Raw genomic sequence first — 18,225 nt, 5'->3', positions numbered from 1 at the left:
GACTCATTGTCAGACAGCCGTATTTCCACAGATTCATTAATAATAGAACTCCAAAAGTTAGACGTATGGGCCACAATTTTTGTCTCATTGTAATTCATGGCATGGCAAGTGGAAATACAGTGTTCGGCGATAGCAGACTTACAAGGGTGAAAAAGGCGAGTATGCTGCTGATGTTCTACAATGCGATCCTGCACAGTACGCGTCGTTTGCCCTATAAGATTTGCCGCACTCACACGGAATTCTGTAAACATCTGCCTTGCGCAGCTCTAGGTCGTCTTTGACAGATCCCAACAGCGACGAAATTTTGCCAGGAGGGCGAAAGATTGCTTTCACTTGATATTTCCTTAGTATTCTGCCTATTAGCGCTGAAATATGTTACTGAGAGATAATCATAATATATAAGTAAATTAATACACGGACATGATTACCACTAAAATCGGACAGCACTGTACACTAATACATTACTCTTCCCATTGCACACAAAACTGGATATTAAGATTACTGTACCTAATTAGTGAGTAAATGCTGTATGTGTGAGGTACACATTATCTTTATGTATTTGTTTTCCAAATTGTTAAGAATTGCCTGCCGTGTTTCTGGGATGATTTTTGACAATGTATTTGGGCGCAATTCTCGTTGCATAACCCAGAGACTGGAACGTTTCTCCAGTCCCCAAAAAACTTGAAGTGACAGCCAGTCTACAACAAAATAAGAATGAGCACAGAAGCTTTACACATTTCATAAACTTTTGTGGGGTTTTCTCACTCATCTTTCACAACAGCCAACAAAGCTAATTCAGTTGAATCCATTTTCACCTATGACTATGTGTGCTTCGCACACCAAGCAGACAGCTAATGATTGACACGCCAAATAAATTGAACAACTATCGCTAGAGAACACTGAGAGCACGAAATCACGTTAACCGGCTCGTTCCGTGGACTGACGGTGCTCTATCTCGTGACATTGGATTTCTCATACACATCCACGTCAACGTTAGCTGACTCGTTCTGTGTGTTGACGGAAAAGACACTGGTCCATAAGAGCAAAGACATACGGAGTTCATGGCTCACACTAGTCCACAGATATTAATTTGGATGAATTGATTAAACTTAGCAGCTTTGAAATTATGTATAATATTTGCTGGAATTTGCTAAGTGCTCTCATTCTCAAATAGTAGCTAAGTCAAGACCATGTTTTGCACACCATGAGTTATGCTACCACAAGACAAATATACAGTTTCTATTTGTAATACTTGTCTTATTGTTTAACTTATAGCATATGATTACAGGCCAGTTCACACTGGCCATCTCGGTATCATCATGTCATGCACCCGTCACATCAGCGTGTATTCACACTGTCAGACTACATTAAAATACATTACACCTACTCATCATTCTGATTCTACCCACAGTACTATTTCCACTTCCAGTTGCAGCCATACTGCAATCCATTTCATTGTGAAATATGAAATATGGTACTGGCATATGTAAAAATTCACTTTATAAATGTAGTATAGGCCAGATGTCGCATAATTGAGATTGATACCTCACTGATTCAATTAATGTTTTGTCATTTCTTATAAATTTTGACAAAAGAAATAACGAAACTAAACAATTTACCACAAATAACGAACAACAAATGACTGATACGAAACTTTCTGGCAGATTTAAACTGTGTGTCGGACCAGACTCGAACTCGGGACCTTTGCCTTTCGCGGGCAAGTGCTCTACCATCTGAGCCACCCAAGCACAACTCACGCCCCGTCCTCACAGCTTTACTTCTGCCAGTATCTCGTCTCCTACCTTCCAAACTTTACAGAAGCTCTCCTGCGAACCTTGCAGAACTAGCACTATTGAAAGAAAGGATATTGTGGAGACATGGCTTAGCCACAGCCTGGGGGATGTTTCCAGAATGAGATTTTCACTCTGCAGTGGAGTGTGCGCTGATATGAGATGGCAGAGCTCAGATGGTAGAGCACTTGCCCGCAAAAGGCAAAGGTCCCGAGTTCGAGTCTCGGTCCAGCACACAGTTTTAATCTGCCAGAAAGTTTCATATCAGCGCCGCTGCAGAGTGAAAATCTCATTCTGGAAACATCCCCCAGGCTGTGGCTTAGCCATGTCACCACAATATCCTTCCTTTCAGGAGTGCTAGTTCTGCAAGGTTCGCAGGAGAGTTTCTGTAAAGTTTGGAAGGTCGGAGACGATGTACTGGCAGAAGTAAAGCTGTGAGGATGGGGCGTGAGTCATGCTTGGGTAGCTCAGATGGTAGAGCACTTGCCTGAAAAAGGCAAAGGTCCTGAGTTCGAGTCTCAGTCCGGCACAGAGTTTTAATCAGCCAGAAAGTTTCATATCAGCGCACACTCCGCTGCAGAGTGAAAATCTCATTCTGGAAACAAATGACTGATATCAACGCCAAAAACCACAACGAAACGAAATATGGAGATCTGCATGATGCCGTGTATCAGGAGGAAATGAGCTAGGGTGTCAGGGGTCACGTGATCAACAACAGATAGGTACCATTAACAGTTGAAACTTTCTTCCTGAGAAACCTTGATAGCGTCTTCACATGACGTGATGGGTTGGTGTTGCCCATGTGGGTGCTGCCTTTTGAAATTCATTGCAGAATGTAATGATTGCACGAGATGTGATGTGATGTGACAGTCAGTACGAATTGGCCTTATCTCTTTTCATGAATGAGTTATGACAGCATTTTAAAATTGGTCAATAATTAACGCAAAATATTGCAAATCATATTTTTGGAGCCCCCAAAACGTTAGACAGGCAATCTGCAATCAGTATTTGCTTTTGGGATACTCGTTTAGTAGTATAGATTGTACATGTATTTCTTTGTGGGTTTTAATCGTATAGCTTACACTGTTGTTCACCTTTCCACATCACTCTCTTCTGGTGTCACAGGTCTGCATATGCCAGAACGAGATTTTCAATGTTATATCTGTAACTTTGTGAAGTGTCACATTGGCTCAAAGTATGGTTCAAAATGCTGAAAGGAATGTCTTATTAAATTTCTCAATGAACTTAATATATAGAAGAGTTATTCTTATCCATATATGTTCCACACTGAAACTATGAAACTGCTTTTCCATATAGATAATGGACTGGCAATGGGCTCTAGTGATTCAACAACTAATTTAATTGAACAGTTGACTACTTGTTGTGAGATTATGACAATTTTTATTATTAACTGCTATTACAAACCAAGAAATTCAGTAAGCATAATCCAATCGATAAGTCTACATGTATAAAGTAGAATTTGTTGAAATATGGGATAGGAGATGCAAAACCGCCATCTTTATTATTTATCAACTGAGGCAGAGAGATAGTGGCTAAAAATCTTCGTTTAAAAATAATGAAATCTAATGAAGAATAGTTGATGGTTTTATATACTTAATACAGTGTACAAGACGAGATTTTTCATACGTCATTAATATTGGTTTAAAAGTTTAAGATTGATGAGCACATTCACATTATGAAATACTGGGGTGAATAGATAGATTTATTAATTTAAAAATTAGAGAACATCTTATGATGGATGAAAGTGGAGACACTGATAGTGAAGCTTATATTGATGCTGATCATGCTGTGAGCAAATCCTCAAGACAATGAAAGAGTGTCGTTTTACTTTTGTTTTAAAGCTATTACATTACGTCGGAAAGTAAATTACTGCAGTGTATCTTGCTTCCTTCAATAGAAGCGGATTTTGTGGCTGCAAGTAATGCTGCTGAGCCATCTGTAGGGTCAGATTAGATTTTGAAACAAATTACAGTTGCTGATAACACTCCAGTTCCTACTTTACATCTATAAATCAAAGTTCTGACAGATTTGTTATTGGGTCAGGATTTTGTGGTTGTGCAAAGCACACTAGAAAGCAGATTTTGTCATATTCTTAAATAGTTAGTGGGAAGAAAATTAGGAGTAACTTGTACATTAATTGGCAGACAGGCAGTTGACATTCTACCAGTTCCAAAATCATAGGTTATAAATACTTGTTGACCGAGCGGGGTGGCGCAGTGGTTAGACACTGGACTCACATTCGGGAGGACGACGGTTCAATCCCGCGTCCGGCCATCCTGATTTAGGTTTTCCGTGATTTCCCTAAATCACTCCAGGCAAATGCCGGGATGGTTCCCCTGAAAGGGCACGGCCGACTTCCTTCCCAATCCTTCCCTAATCCGATGAGACCGATGACCATGCTGTCTGGTCTCCTTCCCCAAACCAACCAACCAACCAACCAAATACTTGTTGAGAAGACCTACACTTATCAATGTAAAAAATTTGGAAGCGAACATGAAAGTATTGTTGTAAGCAGTGCTACTATATATTAATAGTCTTTTGATACATATGAATCTCTGTTATGGAATGGCTTTTATTTCCGTAGCTGCTGTTAAACACTGGTCATTGTACAGATAGTTAGTAATACAATGTGTTGTTGTGCTTTTGATGACTAAAATAACTGTTATATTTTAATGGACTATGACATTCTGACTGCAGTCAATGATTGCTCCACTGGTGATGAAAGCTACACCATTTTACATCTACGTCTAACTTTTTTAATGCCAATTTATTTTGAAAAACATGTAATATTTTCAAATGTACTGTCGACAAGGGATCTCAGATCGATTCCATATTCTTAGATTTCAAGAAGGCTTTTGACACTGTTCCTCACAAGCGACTATTAATCAAATTGCGTGCATATGGAGTATCGTCTCAGTTGTGTGACTGGATTCGTGATTTCCTCTCAGAGAGGCCACCGTTCATTTGGTAGATCGTAAGTCATCAAATAAAACAGAAGTGATATCTCGCGTTTCGCAAGATAGTGTCAGAGGCCCTCTCCTGTTCTTGAGTTACATAAATGATCTAGGTGATAATCAGAGCAGCCCCCTTAGATTGTTTGCAGATGATGCTGTAATTTAACATCTAGTAAAATCATCAGACGATCAATTCCAATTGCAAAATGACCAAGAGAGAATTTCTGTAAGGTGTGGAAAGTGGCAATTGGCACTAAACAAAGAAAAGTCCGAGGTCATCCACATGGCTACTACAAGGAACCTTATAAATTTTGGGTATATGATAATTCCCACAAATCTAAGGGCTGTCAATAAGACTAAATATGTGTTGTTGTTGTTGTGGTCTTCAGTCCTGAAACTGGTTTGATGCAGCTCTCCATGCTACTCTATCCTCTGCAATCTTCTTCATCTCCCAGTACTTACTGCAAGCTACATCCTTCTGAATCTGCTTAGTGTATTCATTTCTTGGTCTCCCTGTATGATTTTTACCCTCCACGCTGTCCTCCAATGCTAAATTTATGATCCCTTGATGCCTCACAATATGCCCTACCAACCGATCCATTCATCTAGTCAGGTTGTGCCACAAATTTCTCTTCTCTCCAATTCTATTCATTACTTCCTCATTAGTTATGTGATCTACCCATCTAATCTTCGGCATTCTTCTGTAGCACCACATTTCGAAAGCTTCTATTCTCTTCTTGTCCAAACTATTTATCGTCCATGTTTCACTTCCATACATGGCTACACTCTATACAAATACTTTCAGAAACGACTTCCTGACACTTAAAATCTATACTCGATGTTACCAAATTTTTGATCCCAAAATAGCAAAACTCCTTTACTACTTTAAGTGTCTCATTTCCTAATCTAATTCCCTCAGCATCACCCGACTTAATTCGACTACATTCCATTATCCTCGTTTTGCTTTTGTTGATGTTCATCTTATACCCTCCTTTCAAGACATTGTCCATTCCGTTCAACTGCTCTTCCAAGTCCCTTGCTGTCTCTGACAGAATTACAATGTCATCTGCGAACCTTAAAGTTCTTATTTCTTCTCCGTGGATTTTGATACTTACTGCGAATTTTTCTTTCGTTTCCTTTACTGCTTCCTCAATATACAGATTGAATAACATCGGGGATAGGCTACAACCCTGTCTCACTCCCTTCCCAACCACTGCTTCCCTTCCATGTCCCTCGACTCTTATAACTGCCATCTGGTTTCTGTACAAATTGTAAATACCCTTTCGCTTCCTGTGTTTTACCGCTGCCACTTTTAGAATTTGAAAGAGAGTATTCCAGTCAACATTGTCAAAAGCTTTGTCTAAGTCTACAAATGCTAGAAATGTAGGTTTGCCTTTCCTTAATTTTTCTTCTAAGATAAGTCATAGTGTCAGTATTGCCTCACGTGTTCCAATATTTCTACGGAATCCAAACTGATCTTCTCCGAGGTCGGCTTCTACCAGTTTTTCCATTTGTCTGTAAGGAATTCGCGTTAGTTTTTGAAACTGTGACTTATTAAACTGATAGTTCGGTAATTTTCACATCTGTCAACACCTACTTTCTTTGGGATTGGAATTATTATATTCTTCTTGAAGTCTGAGGGTATTTCGCCTGTCTCATACTTCTTGCTCACCAGATGGTAGAGTTTCGTCAGGACTGGCTCTCCCAAGGCCGTCAGTAGTTCTAATGGAATGTTGTCTACTCCCAGGGCCTTGATTTGACTCAGGTCTTTCAGTGCTCTGCCAAACTCTTCATGCAGTATCGTATCTCCTATTTCATCTTCATCTACAATTCCATAATATTGCCATCAAGTACTCTTGTATAGACCCTCTATATACTCCTTCCACCTTTCTGCTTTCCCTTCTTTGCTTAGAACTGGATTTCCATCTGAGCTCTTGATACTCATACAAGTGGTTCTCTTTTCTCCAAAGGTCTCTTTAATTTTCCAGTAGGCAGTATTTATCTTACCCCTAGAGAGATAATCCTCTACATCCTTACATTTGTCCACTAACTATCCCTGCTTAGCCATTTTGCACTTCCTATCGACCTCATTTTTGAGACTTTTGTATTCTTTTTTGCCTGCTCATTTACTGCATTTTTATGTTTTCTCCTTTCACCAATTAGATTCAATATTTCTTCTGTTACCCAAAGATTTCTACTAGCCCTCGTCTTTTTACATACTTGATCTTCTGCTGCCTTCATCCCTCAGAGCTACCCATTCTTCTTCTACTGTATTTCTTTCACCCATTCGTGACAATTGTTCCCTTATGCTCTCCCTGAAACTCTGTACAATCTCTGGTTTAGTCAGATTATCCAGGTCGCATCTCCTTAAATTGCCACCTTTTTGCAGTTTCTTCAGTTTTAATCTACAGTTCATAACCAATAGATTGTGGCCAGAGTCCACATCTGCCCCTGGAAATATCTTACAATTTAATACCTGGTTCCTAAAACTCTGTCTTACCATTATACAATCTATCTGATACCTTCTAGTATCTCCAGGACTCTTCGATGCGTACAACCTTCTTTTATGACTCTTGAACCAAGTGTTAGCTATGATTAATTTATGCTCTGTGCAAAGTTTTACCAGACGCCTTCCTCTTTCATTTCTTACCCTCAATCCATATTCACCTACTATGTTTCCTTCTCCCCTTTTTCCTACTCTTGAATTCCAGTCACTCATAACTATTAAATTTTCGTCTCCCTTCACTACCTGAATAGTTTCTTTTATCTCATCATACATTTCATCAATATCTCCATCATCTGCAGAGCTAGTTGGCATATGAACTTGTACTACTGCAGTAGGCGTGGTCTTCGTGTCTATCTTGGCCACAATAATGCGTTCACTATGCTGTTTGTAGTAGCTTCCGACACTCCTATTTTTTTTATTCATTATTAAACCTACTCCTGCATTACCTGACCAAAAGTCTTGTTCTTCCTGCCACCGAACGTCACTAATTCCCACTATATCTAACTTTATCCATTTCCCTTTTGAAATTTTCTAAGCTACGTGCCTGATTAAGGAATCTGACATTCCACGCTCTGATCTGTAGAACGCCAGTTTTCTTCCTCCTGATAACGACGTCCTCTTGAGTAGTCCCCGCCTGGAGATCCGAATGGGGGGACTATTTTACCTCCGGAATATTTTACCCAAAATCACGCCATCATCATTTAACCATACGGTAAAGCTGCAAGCCCTCGGGAAAAATTATGGCTGTAGTTTCCCCTTGCTTTCAACCGTTTACAGTACCAGCACAGCAAGGCCATTCTCTTTAGTGTTACAAGACCAGCTCAGTCAATCATCCAGACTGTTGCCCCTGCAACTACTGAAAAGTCTGCTGCTCCTCTTCAGGAACCACACGTTTGTCTGGCCTCTCAACAGATTCCCCTCCGTTGTGGTTGCACCTATGGTACTGCTATCTGTATGGCTGAGGCACGCAAGCCTCCCCACAAATGGCAAGGTACATGGTTCATGGGGGGAGAGCAACTTAAATTGGAAAGACCACATAGATAATATTGTGGGGAAGGTGAAACAAAGACTGCACTTTGTTGGCAGATTACTTAGAAGATGCGGCAAACCCACTAAAGAGACAGCCTACATTACACTTGTTAGTCCTTTGCTGGAATATTGCTGCATGATGTGGGATCCTCACAAGGTAGGATTGATGGAGGACATCGAGAAAGTGCAAAGAAGGACAGCTCGTTTCGTGTTATCGCGCAGTAGGGGTGAGAGTGTCAGTGATATGATATGCGAGTGGGGTTGCAGTCACTGAAACAAAGGCGGTTTTCTTTGTGGCGAGATCTATTTACGAAATTTCAATTACCACCTTTCTCTTCGGAATGCGAAAATATTTTGTTCACACCCACCTATGTAGGGAGAAATGATTATCTTAATAAAAGAGAAATCAGAGCTCGAACAGAAAGATTTAGGTGTTCCTTTTTCCCACGCGCCATTCGAGAGTGGAGTGGTAGAGAAATAGTATGAAAACGGTTCGATGAATCCTCTGCAGGCACTGAAGTGTGAATTGCAGGGTAACGATGTAGATGTAGAAGTAATGAGTAGAAAATAAGTACAGTAAATGGCAGGGTGCCAATCCACATTTTCAGCATCTAATTCCCAGTTGGTTCAACAATAAGGTGGTTGAGCTAGTCCAAAGGTCAGAAGAAGGCAATACCTCTATTAGGACTATGCCTAATAAAACACTATATGGTGTTCAAAGAACCCTTTGAAATAATTACATATGCTTTAATAAAAATAATGATGATGAAAATTAATATTTATATATGTGCTGAAATATATTTTGGGAGGGAAACTTGTGCTTCTCCTAGAGTATAAAATGATCAAGTCATTAGCTACCTTTTACAGACCGAGTATAATCAAAAGGATGATGTACAATAGGACCCAACTGAATGAGGCAATGCAGGTATTGCAATACTGACCCTATATTCAAGAGAGTGAGGTTTCCTCTGTCTCAGCATTCTGGTTTAGATTTTCCATGGTTTCCCTAAATCATTTCAACCAAAATCTGGAGTGCTACCTTCAGCAAGGCCATGATCGACCACCTGTCCTAACTTTGTAAAAACATACTTCTATGCATATTTGAATGGACACCAGCTGTTTTCAAGGTACAAATCACATCACTGTGCATGGCAACTAAAGCCCTCAGTAAGTTGGACTATGCCAACCAGAATTCAAAAGACTGCACATGTAGAATTACTAAACACAACATAAATAACTAGCTGCACCGCAAAACAAAAGATGACCAACGTCAGGTATTAACAATTCTTGAAATATTAATTAACAACAGTTGTGAAAGTGTTATTAGCTCTGCCCTCCATTTTTTGACTGCTATCTCTTATTACATGATCATTGCTAGTTTACTCTCAACAGCTTCCTCCATAACACTGTTGCAGTAACTGACAGTGAATCCAGAATCTTCATGTCGTTATTCTGCATCTGATCACATGTACCAAACCAATATTCTGCAGTTGTATATTTGCTGGCTGTTGTAAGTGTATGTAACGTGTATGTTCTATACAGCAGTCCAGTGGTCCTAACCGTCTAACTGATGTACAATATGCCACAAATGCTGAGGATACTATAGACACGTGCCTCACACACAAACATAGTAAATGCTTTACAGATCCTAGGAAGTCCCTAATGTTATCGGGTGATCAAAAAACAATCTTCTTGGAAATACAACCTGCATGAGGCAAAAAATCTGTGGACTTAGGCAGAACCTCATTATTCTTTTGTACCTTGAAAATGACGTTGTGTACTCCTGTGGTAATATTGGAGGTTGCTGGGGATATTACTACACTATTTTGTATTATGCATGTGTGCTACTGTGGAAATGAGAAGCCAAAGGATCAGCATTATACGAATTCTAGTCACCCTACAAATCCCTTTAAACATTTTTTAAAAAAATATCCACATTTATTTCGTATTAGGCGAGTTATCCTTTACTGTTAAGCATGTAACACTTTATGGGTATACTTTCATCATTAGCATAATCGAGCACTGTTTGGATCTTTTAATTCTTAAGTTGTTTACTAATACCCAGCACCGGTTTAGAAACATTTTGAGACATTTCAAGCAGGTGCTCCATTTCTTATGGATTCCAGGGATTCTTGCTGATTTACTCTGCTGTCAGCTGCACATCGGTGAAGTTCAAGCTTCCATTTACTCCCTTCCATATTATAACAAATTTTATCTCAATTTGCGACGTAAGAAGATTCATCAGCACATGGATCAGGTCAACAACAAAGTTATGAAATACTGTGGAGCAAAGTTACACAAGTTTTGCCAGAAAATAGCCATCACAGCTGCTTCCAATCGTGTAGTGATAAACAACTTATTGATTACAATTTTATGGGTACAATTTAAGTAATAACCATTTTCTCACCTTAAAGGAATTGTATTTGTCTTTTGTTTAAATATTTTCTAGTAGCAAAGCATCAATTTTCTTGTCAAAAACTACCTCGAAAATACAGCACTACCAATTCGGTTAGCAGAAAATATCCAAGATAGCGAGTGGCAGAATATGAGTTAGCAGTAGTTGTCAACTAGTGGGCACAATCGACAATCTGAAATGTTTATTGGAATAGTTTCTAGAGAGGACTGAAACTGCATCCGATCTATTACGGCGTTTCTGTCTTACAGTTCAACATTTGTGGCCTAGTCATACTATAGGGTCATCTTCGCCATAAGCACTGTTATTCATTGCTGTTCTTGAATTCCGAGGTTTCCATCTCTTTACAGTAGAGCTCTTACAGTCTTTTTTCTTCGCTTGTAAATTTTGTGCCTTGATCCCTATTTGTAGACAGATAACTGGTCTATGTACAAATTATCCGATATTTTCCTTTGTGTAGTTCCCATCTTTTATCGCTGTCTTTGGAATTATGCACATTGGCATCTGTGATAAGTCGATGGAAGGAACTGCACGATAGCTTGCGTAAGATTATACTGTTCTTGGGAAGGGTAATTAGACGAGAAAACTGCTGGAGCTGAGTAGTGTGTTGTTGAAAATTTATCGAGATGATACTTCGGCTAAACACGAAGGGAGCGAAAACGTTTCCGATATTAAAATGACGTCACTGAAAACTACAGGAGCAACAGCTCCTAATCGAAATATAACCGTTTTTAGTCATGTGAAGTACGAGCATCTTATAGCAGGCATATCAGGTGGTGTCGCGTCAACCCTCATCCTACATCCGTTAGATCTCATTAAAATCAGATTCGCAGGTGAGTACAATTGAACTTTTGAATTGTGAAAACTTCACTCCACTGGCAGTATAGTTTGTGTACTTATATTTCTGTTGATTATTTTGTAATTCCTTTGATCTGATTCAGTAAGTCATGTAGAGTACAAAGAAGTAAGAAGAATAATCCCCTCATTTTTGATAACTTAGTGTTCCCAGGTTATTCATTCTTGTTTCTCTATTGTGTTGTGTGAAAGTGTGCAGTGTCCATATTGTTTATGTCTGGACTGTATTGTAGCAATTTATTCTACCAGCGATTAAGATTAATAATAATGGAAATGTTGGATTTGTCAGTCGAATGAAATAAGCAAACAAAAAAAGATGCAGTGTTAACAGGTCGTGAAACAACTGTTGTGTGTGTGTGTGTGTGTGTGTGTGTGTGTGCGTTCATAATTAAATGTAATCGTGAAGTTTGGCAATTTCCTTAAATCTGTAAACATTTGGCACAGAAGTTTGTTAAAATGTTTTAAATGGTTGTTGATAGTGATGTTACAGAATTCGCATCAATGTAAAATACAAAGTCAAATCTTTGTAACATAATAAAAGCTCTAAATAGCTACGTACAATATTTTAGTATAAGCTGAAATGTTAACATGTCTTATTTTTTTTGCAAACTTGTTAGTGCCAAAGTCTTGTTGTATTACAGTTAACGATGGACAAACCAAAACAACACCACAGTACAAGGGTTTAACAAGTGCAGTAACAACTATAGTGCAGCAAGAAGGTCCTCGTGGCTTATATAGAGGTGTGACACCAAATGTGTGGGGCTCAGGAAGTGCTTGGGGATTTTATTTCCTGTTGTAAGTATTTACCTTAATTTTTAAGTTAGTGCATTGTTTCGAAGGATGTTAAGCCATTTTACTTTGGCATTATCATTAAGTGCTGTAAGTAAGTTTCATATCAACAAAGACACGACAATTTTAGGATGTGTGTTTATTGCACATTTGAGAGGAGTATTGGGGCATGGACCTGGCATATCATACCTAATAACTTAAAATTAGAATCTCTTGAGAGATTGAAATAGAACTGACATATTGTTTTTATCATAGAGATAAAATATAAAATGTGGATCTGCATTGTCTATTTCAGAATAGTCAAGCATTTACATAACATGGTTTCCCCAATCGTACCGTAGCTGTCGCAGTTTAGGAATTATTTCCTATAGACCACTAATTAAATATAGCATGTTCATGTAAATAATTTTGCACGTCCATACTGTTTGCAATGGGATGTTCTTCTTAAGTAACAAATGTTATTTGTGTAGTGTTACTTGAAAATTTTTGAAATTGCAAGGCCTTAGTTTTATGAAGTGGTCTGATAATGACTTGTATGTCTGCCCCAGAACAATAAATCTTAAATGGGATTATTACTTTAGTGACAAGTATATTACAAAGCTCTAATGAAAGATGAAAGTCATAGGCTAGTGTAAATGCCATTGAAACCTCCATTTCTGGTAGTTAACATGGGAAGCTTATTTAAGAAATGGAATTTCATCCACCTTGTTTGAGAGTGTGTTTCTCAGAAATCTCTTGGGATTCTGTTTCTAAAATGTAACATTCAGAGAGTATAAATTTTTTTTCTAGTGGAGATGTTTAAGGAAAAAAAAACTTGGCTTTTCCCCTCCATGTTGAAAAACCAAAGCAATGCCATTTCTGCAATGGTTCTATCACATTTTGATGGCTTTGCTCATGGTAATAAAGCAGTATTCCCCTAACTCCATTGTTTCTCAATTGTAACTTCACACATTATTACTGCATTAATTTCAGTTTAAACACTTTCTTTTGTGGTATTCTCGCTGCAAAATCATTTAACATATGAAACCAATGCTCCTGTCTGTCAATTGTGTGTGGGTGGCAGTATATCAACTGATTGAAAGGTAGGTGTGTGTGTGTGTGTGTGTGTGTGTGTGTGTGTGTGTGTGTGTGTGGTGGTAGGTACTCCAGCCCAGTTGTGGAAATCTGCCACCTCCACATTTGAGATGTAATGGAAAGTATTGGGGTATGGATCTGGTGTACCACATCTAATAACTTTAGGTGATATTTTCTCTTGAGAGATGGAAATGGAACTTTAGTTTGTGGTTGTGGTGGTCGGGGCCTCTCTTCATGTTTTCTTGGTCCGGGACCTGTGACCACGTCCCTGTGCAAGGAGCATTCTTGTATCCCACTGTTTTTCCAGTTTCTAGATTTGGTTTACCCTTTTGTGCTTTCTGCTGACAGCCAGAGTGGCCGAGCAGTTCTAGGCGCTTGAGTCTGGAACCGTGCGACCGCTACGGTCGCAGGTTCGAATCCTGTCTCGGGCATGAATGTGTGGGATGTCCTTAGGTTAGTTAAGTTTAAGTAGTTCTAAGTTCTAGGGTGACTGATGACCTTCACTGTTAAGTCCCATTCCCATAGTGCTCAGAGCCATTTGAACTCCCCCCCCCCCCCCCCCCCCCCCCCTGCATCTGTTTTTTTTTTCCATAGATTGATTCCTCTGACTGGATCCACCCACTTTTAATGGACACTCTCTTCTGTGAGTAGCTTTGGAAGTGTGGGACTGATGACCTCAGTGTTTAGTCCCATAACCCACCCCAGCAAATCAATCAGTCAATGATGTCTGTGCAATGTTAAATGTTATTTAGCCCAAATGATATTCATAAGTATTCAAATAACCGAATGGAGTTGTTACTGTGTGCAGCTCTGTGTTGCTATGCAATCAGTCTCTGCACGCATACTAAGTGGATCAGTATTTTTTAAAATTAAATCAAGGGGGAAGGGAGGTGGATCAAGTTTGTTAATAGCCATGCGTTTGAGACAATCATTCTTGAAAATTACTGCACATGTGTACAGGTGCTCTTGTTATGGCTTCTTTATGTTCCATTCATATACTGGTGTCGGAAGAATGACTAGGTGCCTCTGCATGAGCTATAAGTAATCTAATCTCATGCTCACTTTCCCTACAGAAGTGATATGTAGAGTTGTTGTATATTCTTAATTCTTAGCTAGTTGTAGAAATCTTGTTCGTATGATTTCTCAGGACTGTTTGTCTATTTGTTGATAATTTCGGCACTGTCGTGTTTTCCAACATATGGAAGATAGCCCATGAAAAATGTGTATTACTACACAGTTATAATTTTCCCTAACAGATAATTTTTGTTGCACGTTACCACCATAAGATTTTTATTATAATGAAGATGCTTAGAAATATGTCAAAAGTGCTTCCTAATTTTATTAATTCCAAACAAAATACAAGGTATTCAGTTTGAAATATACTGTAACTGGGCAATGCATCAGATCAGGATATCTTAACGTCCATTCCAGAATGTCACTGAATGAAAATCAAATATTTTGTTTTGTAAGTTTGCGTCTCTTCAGCAGTGGTGCTGCAACTGCATCAATCCATTCCAGTAGAGGTGTCACATTTGTTTCTTGTGAGGTTTGTTATTTATTCCACTAGAGGCATTGCGTATGTCATATTCATTCCTGACGGGCTGCTGTCAACCAGTAAGGTTATTACCTTTGCTCAAGGCACATGTTCTCAATCTTGTTGCCAACCTGTAATCTGTATTTTAGAGACTGTTGTTAGTTATTATTTAATCATAATAAATCATTGTATGAACACCATTTGTTAGAATCAATATAAGGTAGAGGTATACTGCAACCAATTTCATGTTAACCACTTTATGGAATGTGGTCTGCTACATAACTTAAGGTGACTGTTTTGTTGGATGAAAGGTTTCTGAACAAGGATATTACCTCAAGATATTGTCATTTAAGACAATATTGGCAACTTCTTAATGCGTGCTTCTTTAGGTGATAAAAGCTCTACATAAGGAGTTTTTGTGTTTGTTGCAATGAAATGGGAAAAACAAGTTACACGATTGTCATTTCATCATGTGATTTTACTCTGTGCCATACGATTAATTTTATGCACAAGTCTATGTTACAGTATCCTCCACAAAAGCCAAGTTAAGACATTGACATACCACATCGTCATTTGAAAATGTAATTTGTATAGTGTTTGGCATTGGTCTGCTTGATTGCAGAAATTATGTTGAATCCTTCATCCTCACTATGAAGACTGAATAGCTCTGCACATCAGTACAAAAAGTTTATTAAGAGATTGTTATTTTAAGTAAAAGGAAATACAGCAATTAGTCAAGACATAGAAATGTGTAGTTTTGGTCCGATTACTTCGACAGTTTGTTAATATGCATTACCGAAGTTCTTCTCGTATTGAAATGCCTTTTGTGGTAAGATGGGTGGTTTTGGTCATGGACTTGTGAAATCTCTTTATCACCCATTGTTATAGTTCAGCACCTGTGCATCTTGAAAAACAGCCACATATGGGCTGCATGAAGCATTAACTCTTAGCATTATTCCACCCTGGATATTCCATTTTTTAAAAAATATTACAAAAAATTTTTCATTCTATTTTCCATCAGAATGTTCAAAGGCCACTTTGTCATGTAACATTAGTGGTTGTGTAACTCAACATGTTGAATGATTACTTTCATTGATTGGACTTCATGAATGTTTACTTGTAAATTGCAACAGTGATGGCTACCAGCTGATCACACATTTCCAACTGTTAAATTTATATGCTGCAATACCTTTTACTCTAATAATTCCCTTCTGCAGCCATAATTATAATTTGTATTTACATTAATACATTTCCATTTGCAGTTTTCAAGGAGTCAGTATTTCCTTCCTGTAGTGGCACAAATAAGGAATTCTAAATTGTACAAATTTTCTTTCGGAATAACAGCTAATTAAAAACATTTTAGTTGTTTACAAATTATGATAGTGTACTGGTATTAATATGCCAGTAGGATGGTGATTCTATTATGAGCTGGTTTGCAGAGGTAGGTGTGTGTGTGTGTGTGTGTGTGTGTGTGTGTGTGTGTGTGTGTGTGTGTGTGTTTTGACAGTGTCAATTTTGGTGAAATCACTTGTATGTTGTACATAGTGTTTGTGATCTTGCTTTTTAATATCACCATGAATCATCTCTAATACGTAAGAGAATGATTCCCTTGTCATCTCATATATTCGTAAAATTTGTCTGGCTATTTCAATAATTGAGGAAAGAGGTTGTTGGCCCTATGATGGAATAGTTTCTGAAGTTTTAATCAGATTGTTGGGCTCTAAAACAGCAAAATGATCTGATATGTGTTCCATGGCTTTCCAGTGGGTATAGCTTTCTGACAGTAATCTGTTGATGCACTCTAACAGTGACCTCAATTTCTAGTTCAAAGTCAGTCTCCCTTGCAGCCTTCACTCCAGCCACCATAATTTTCCTGAATCGATGTGCTATGTCAACAAGATAATTTCTCTTGTTATTCAAAAGTAATAAACATTCTAAAGTTGACTCAAAGAATCTGTAAATACTTTCAGGCATGGTTGACTGCCAAGACAGTATTCCATAAACATATAAATGAGAACTCGCACAATGTTTGCAAGAGCTTGAGCAGCTCCTTTGTGTTCTATAATGTCTGAAGAACCCCAGTTCTTAGTGGTGCTGATAATCTTTCTAAACCACTGATACAGACTTAATGGCTTTGTAGTGAGTACTTGATCATGTATCCTAGTCTCTCAGTGGCAACTGTCTTTCAGAAGATTGGTCAACACGTGGATAGAAGCTGAGTGAAATGCATCGAAAGTATCTAAGGTCCCAAAAAAAGTTACATGTGATGAAACTATTGTAAAAGGATGTAATTCTCCCAGATTGAGAGTGGTTTGCACATAGTTCAAACAGTGCCTTAGGATTTTCACAAATTCTTGATTGAATATTTCAATGCACTCCAGTCACTGCAGAATAATTGTCTTACTCTTACTCTTGTTCTTGGCACTTCTATTATATCTAGACAATGCTGTTCAATAACCTGTAAAAGATCTTTGGTTATCTTCCCAGTTGGCTGAAAATAACTTAGAAAGAACTCTATTAATTCGAATTTAGTTTTTGTAATTTCACTAAATTGAGTTACCTAAAAGATACTGTTAAAAAAGATAAAAAAATACTTCGATTTTTTATATAATTTTAACAAATCCACCCAGAAGTAAGAGATAATAATTTTCTGTTGTTTGGGATGTAAAGCTTTACTTTGTCTGTTACCGAGTGGATTGTTCTAGCTTGATAAAATGTTCTGTTAGTACAGTGTCGTATTTACAGGGTGTTTAAAAAATGACTGGTATATTTGAAACGGCAATAAAAACTAAACGAGTAGCGATAGAAATACACCGTTTGTTGCAATATGCTTGGGACAAACTTTCGAAATTACAGTAGTTACAATTTTCAACAACAGATGGCGCTGCAAGTGATGTGATGTGAAAGATATAGAAGACAACGCAGTCTGTGGGTGCGCCATTCTGTACGTCGTCTTTCTGCTGTAAGCGTGTGCTGTTCACAACGTGCAAGTGTGCTGTAGACAACATGGTTTATTCCTTAGAACAGAGGATTTTTCTGGTGTTGGAATTCCACCGCCTAGAACACAGTGTTGTTGCAACAAGACGATGTTTTCAACGGAGGTTTAATGTAACTAAAGGACCGAAAATCGATACAATGAAGGATCTGTTTGAAAAATTTCAACGGACTGGGAACGTGACGGATGAACGTGCTGGAAAGGTAGGGCGACCGCGTACAGCAACCACAGAGGGCAACGCGCAGCTAGTGCAGCAGGTGATCCA

At 38.4% G+C, this 18,225-nt stretch overlaps 1 protein-coding gene across 1 annotated transcript in view; it reads left to right on the top strand.

The window, feature by feature from the left end:
- Window positions 1-11,053: 11,053 nt before the first annotated feature.
- Window positions 11,054-18,225, top strand: part of LOC126174266 (mitochondrial folate transporter/carrier) — a 65,311-nt gene continuing 58,139 nt past the window's right edge. Inside the window, exons 1-2 of the mRNA XM_049921021.1 lie at window positions 11,054-11,546; window positions 12,210-12,363. Coding sequence (XP_049776978.1) covers window positions 11,390-11,546; window positions 12,210-12,363 — 311 coding nt within the window. The 5' untranslated portion in view covers window positions 11,054-11,389. The remainder of the gene's footprint in view (window positions 11,547-12,209; window positions 12,364-18,225) is intronic.

This window comes from Schistocerca cancellata, chromosome 1 (genome assembly GCF_023864275.1).
Source record: "Schistocerca cancellata isolate TAMUIC-IGC-003103 chromosome 1, iqSchCanc2.1, whole genome shotgun sequence".
Taxonomy (NCBI): domain Eukaryota; kingdom Metazoa; phylum Arthropoda; class Insecta; order Orthoptera; family Acrididae; genus Schistocerca; species Schistocerca cancellata.
The sequence above is the reverse complement of the archived record's forward strand: the minus strand, read 5'-3'. Positions and strand labels throughout refer to the sequence as shown.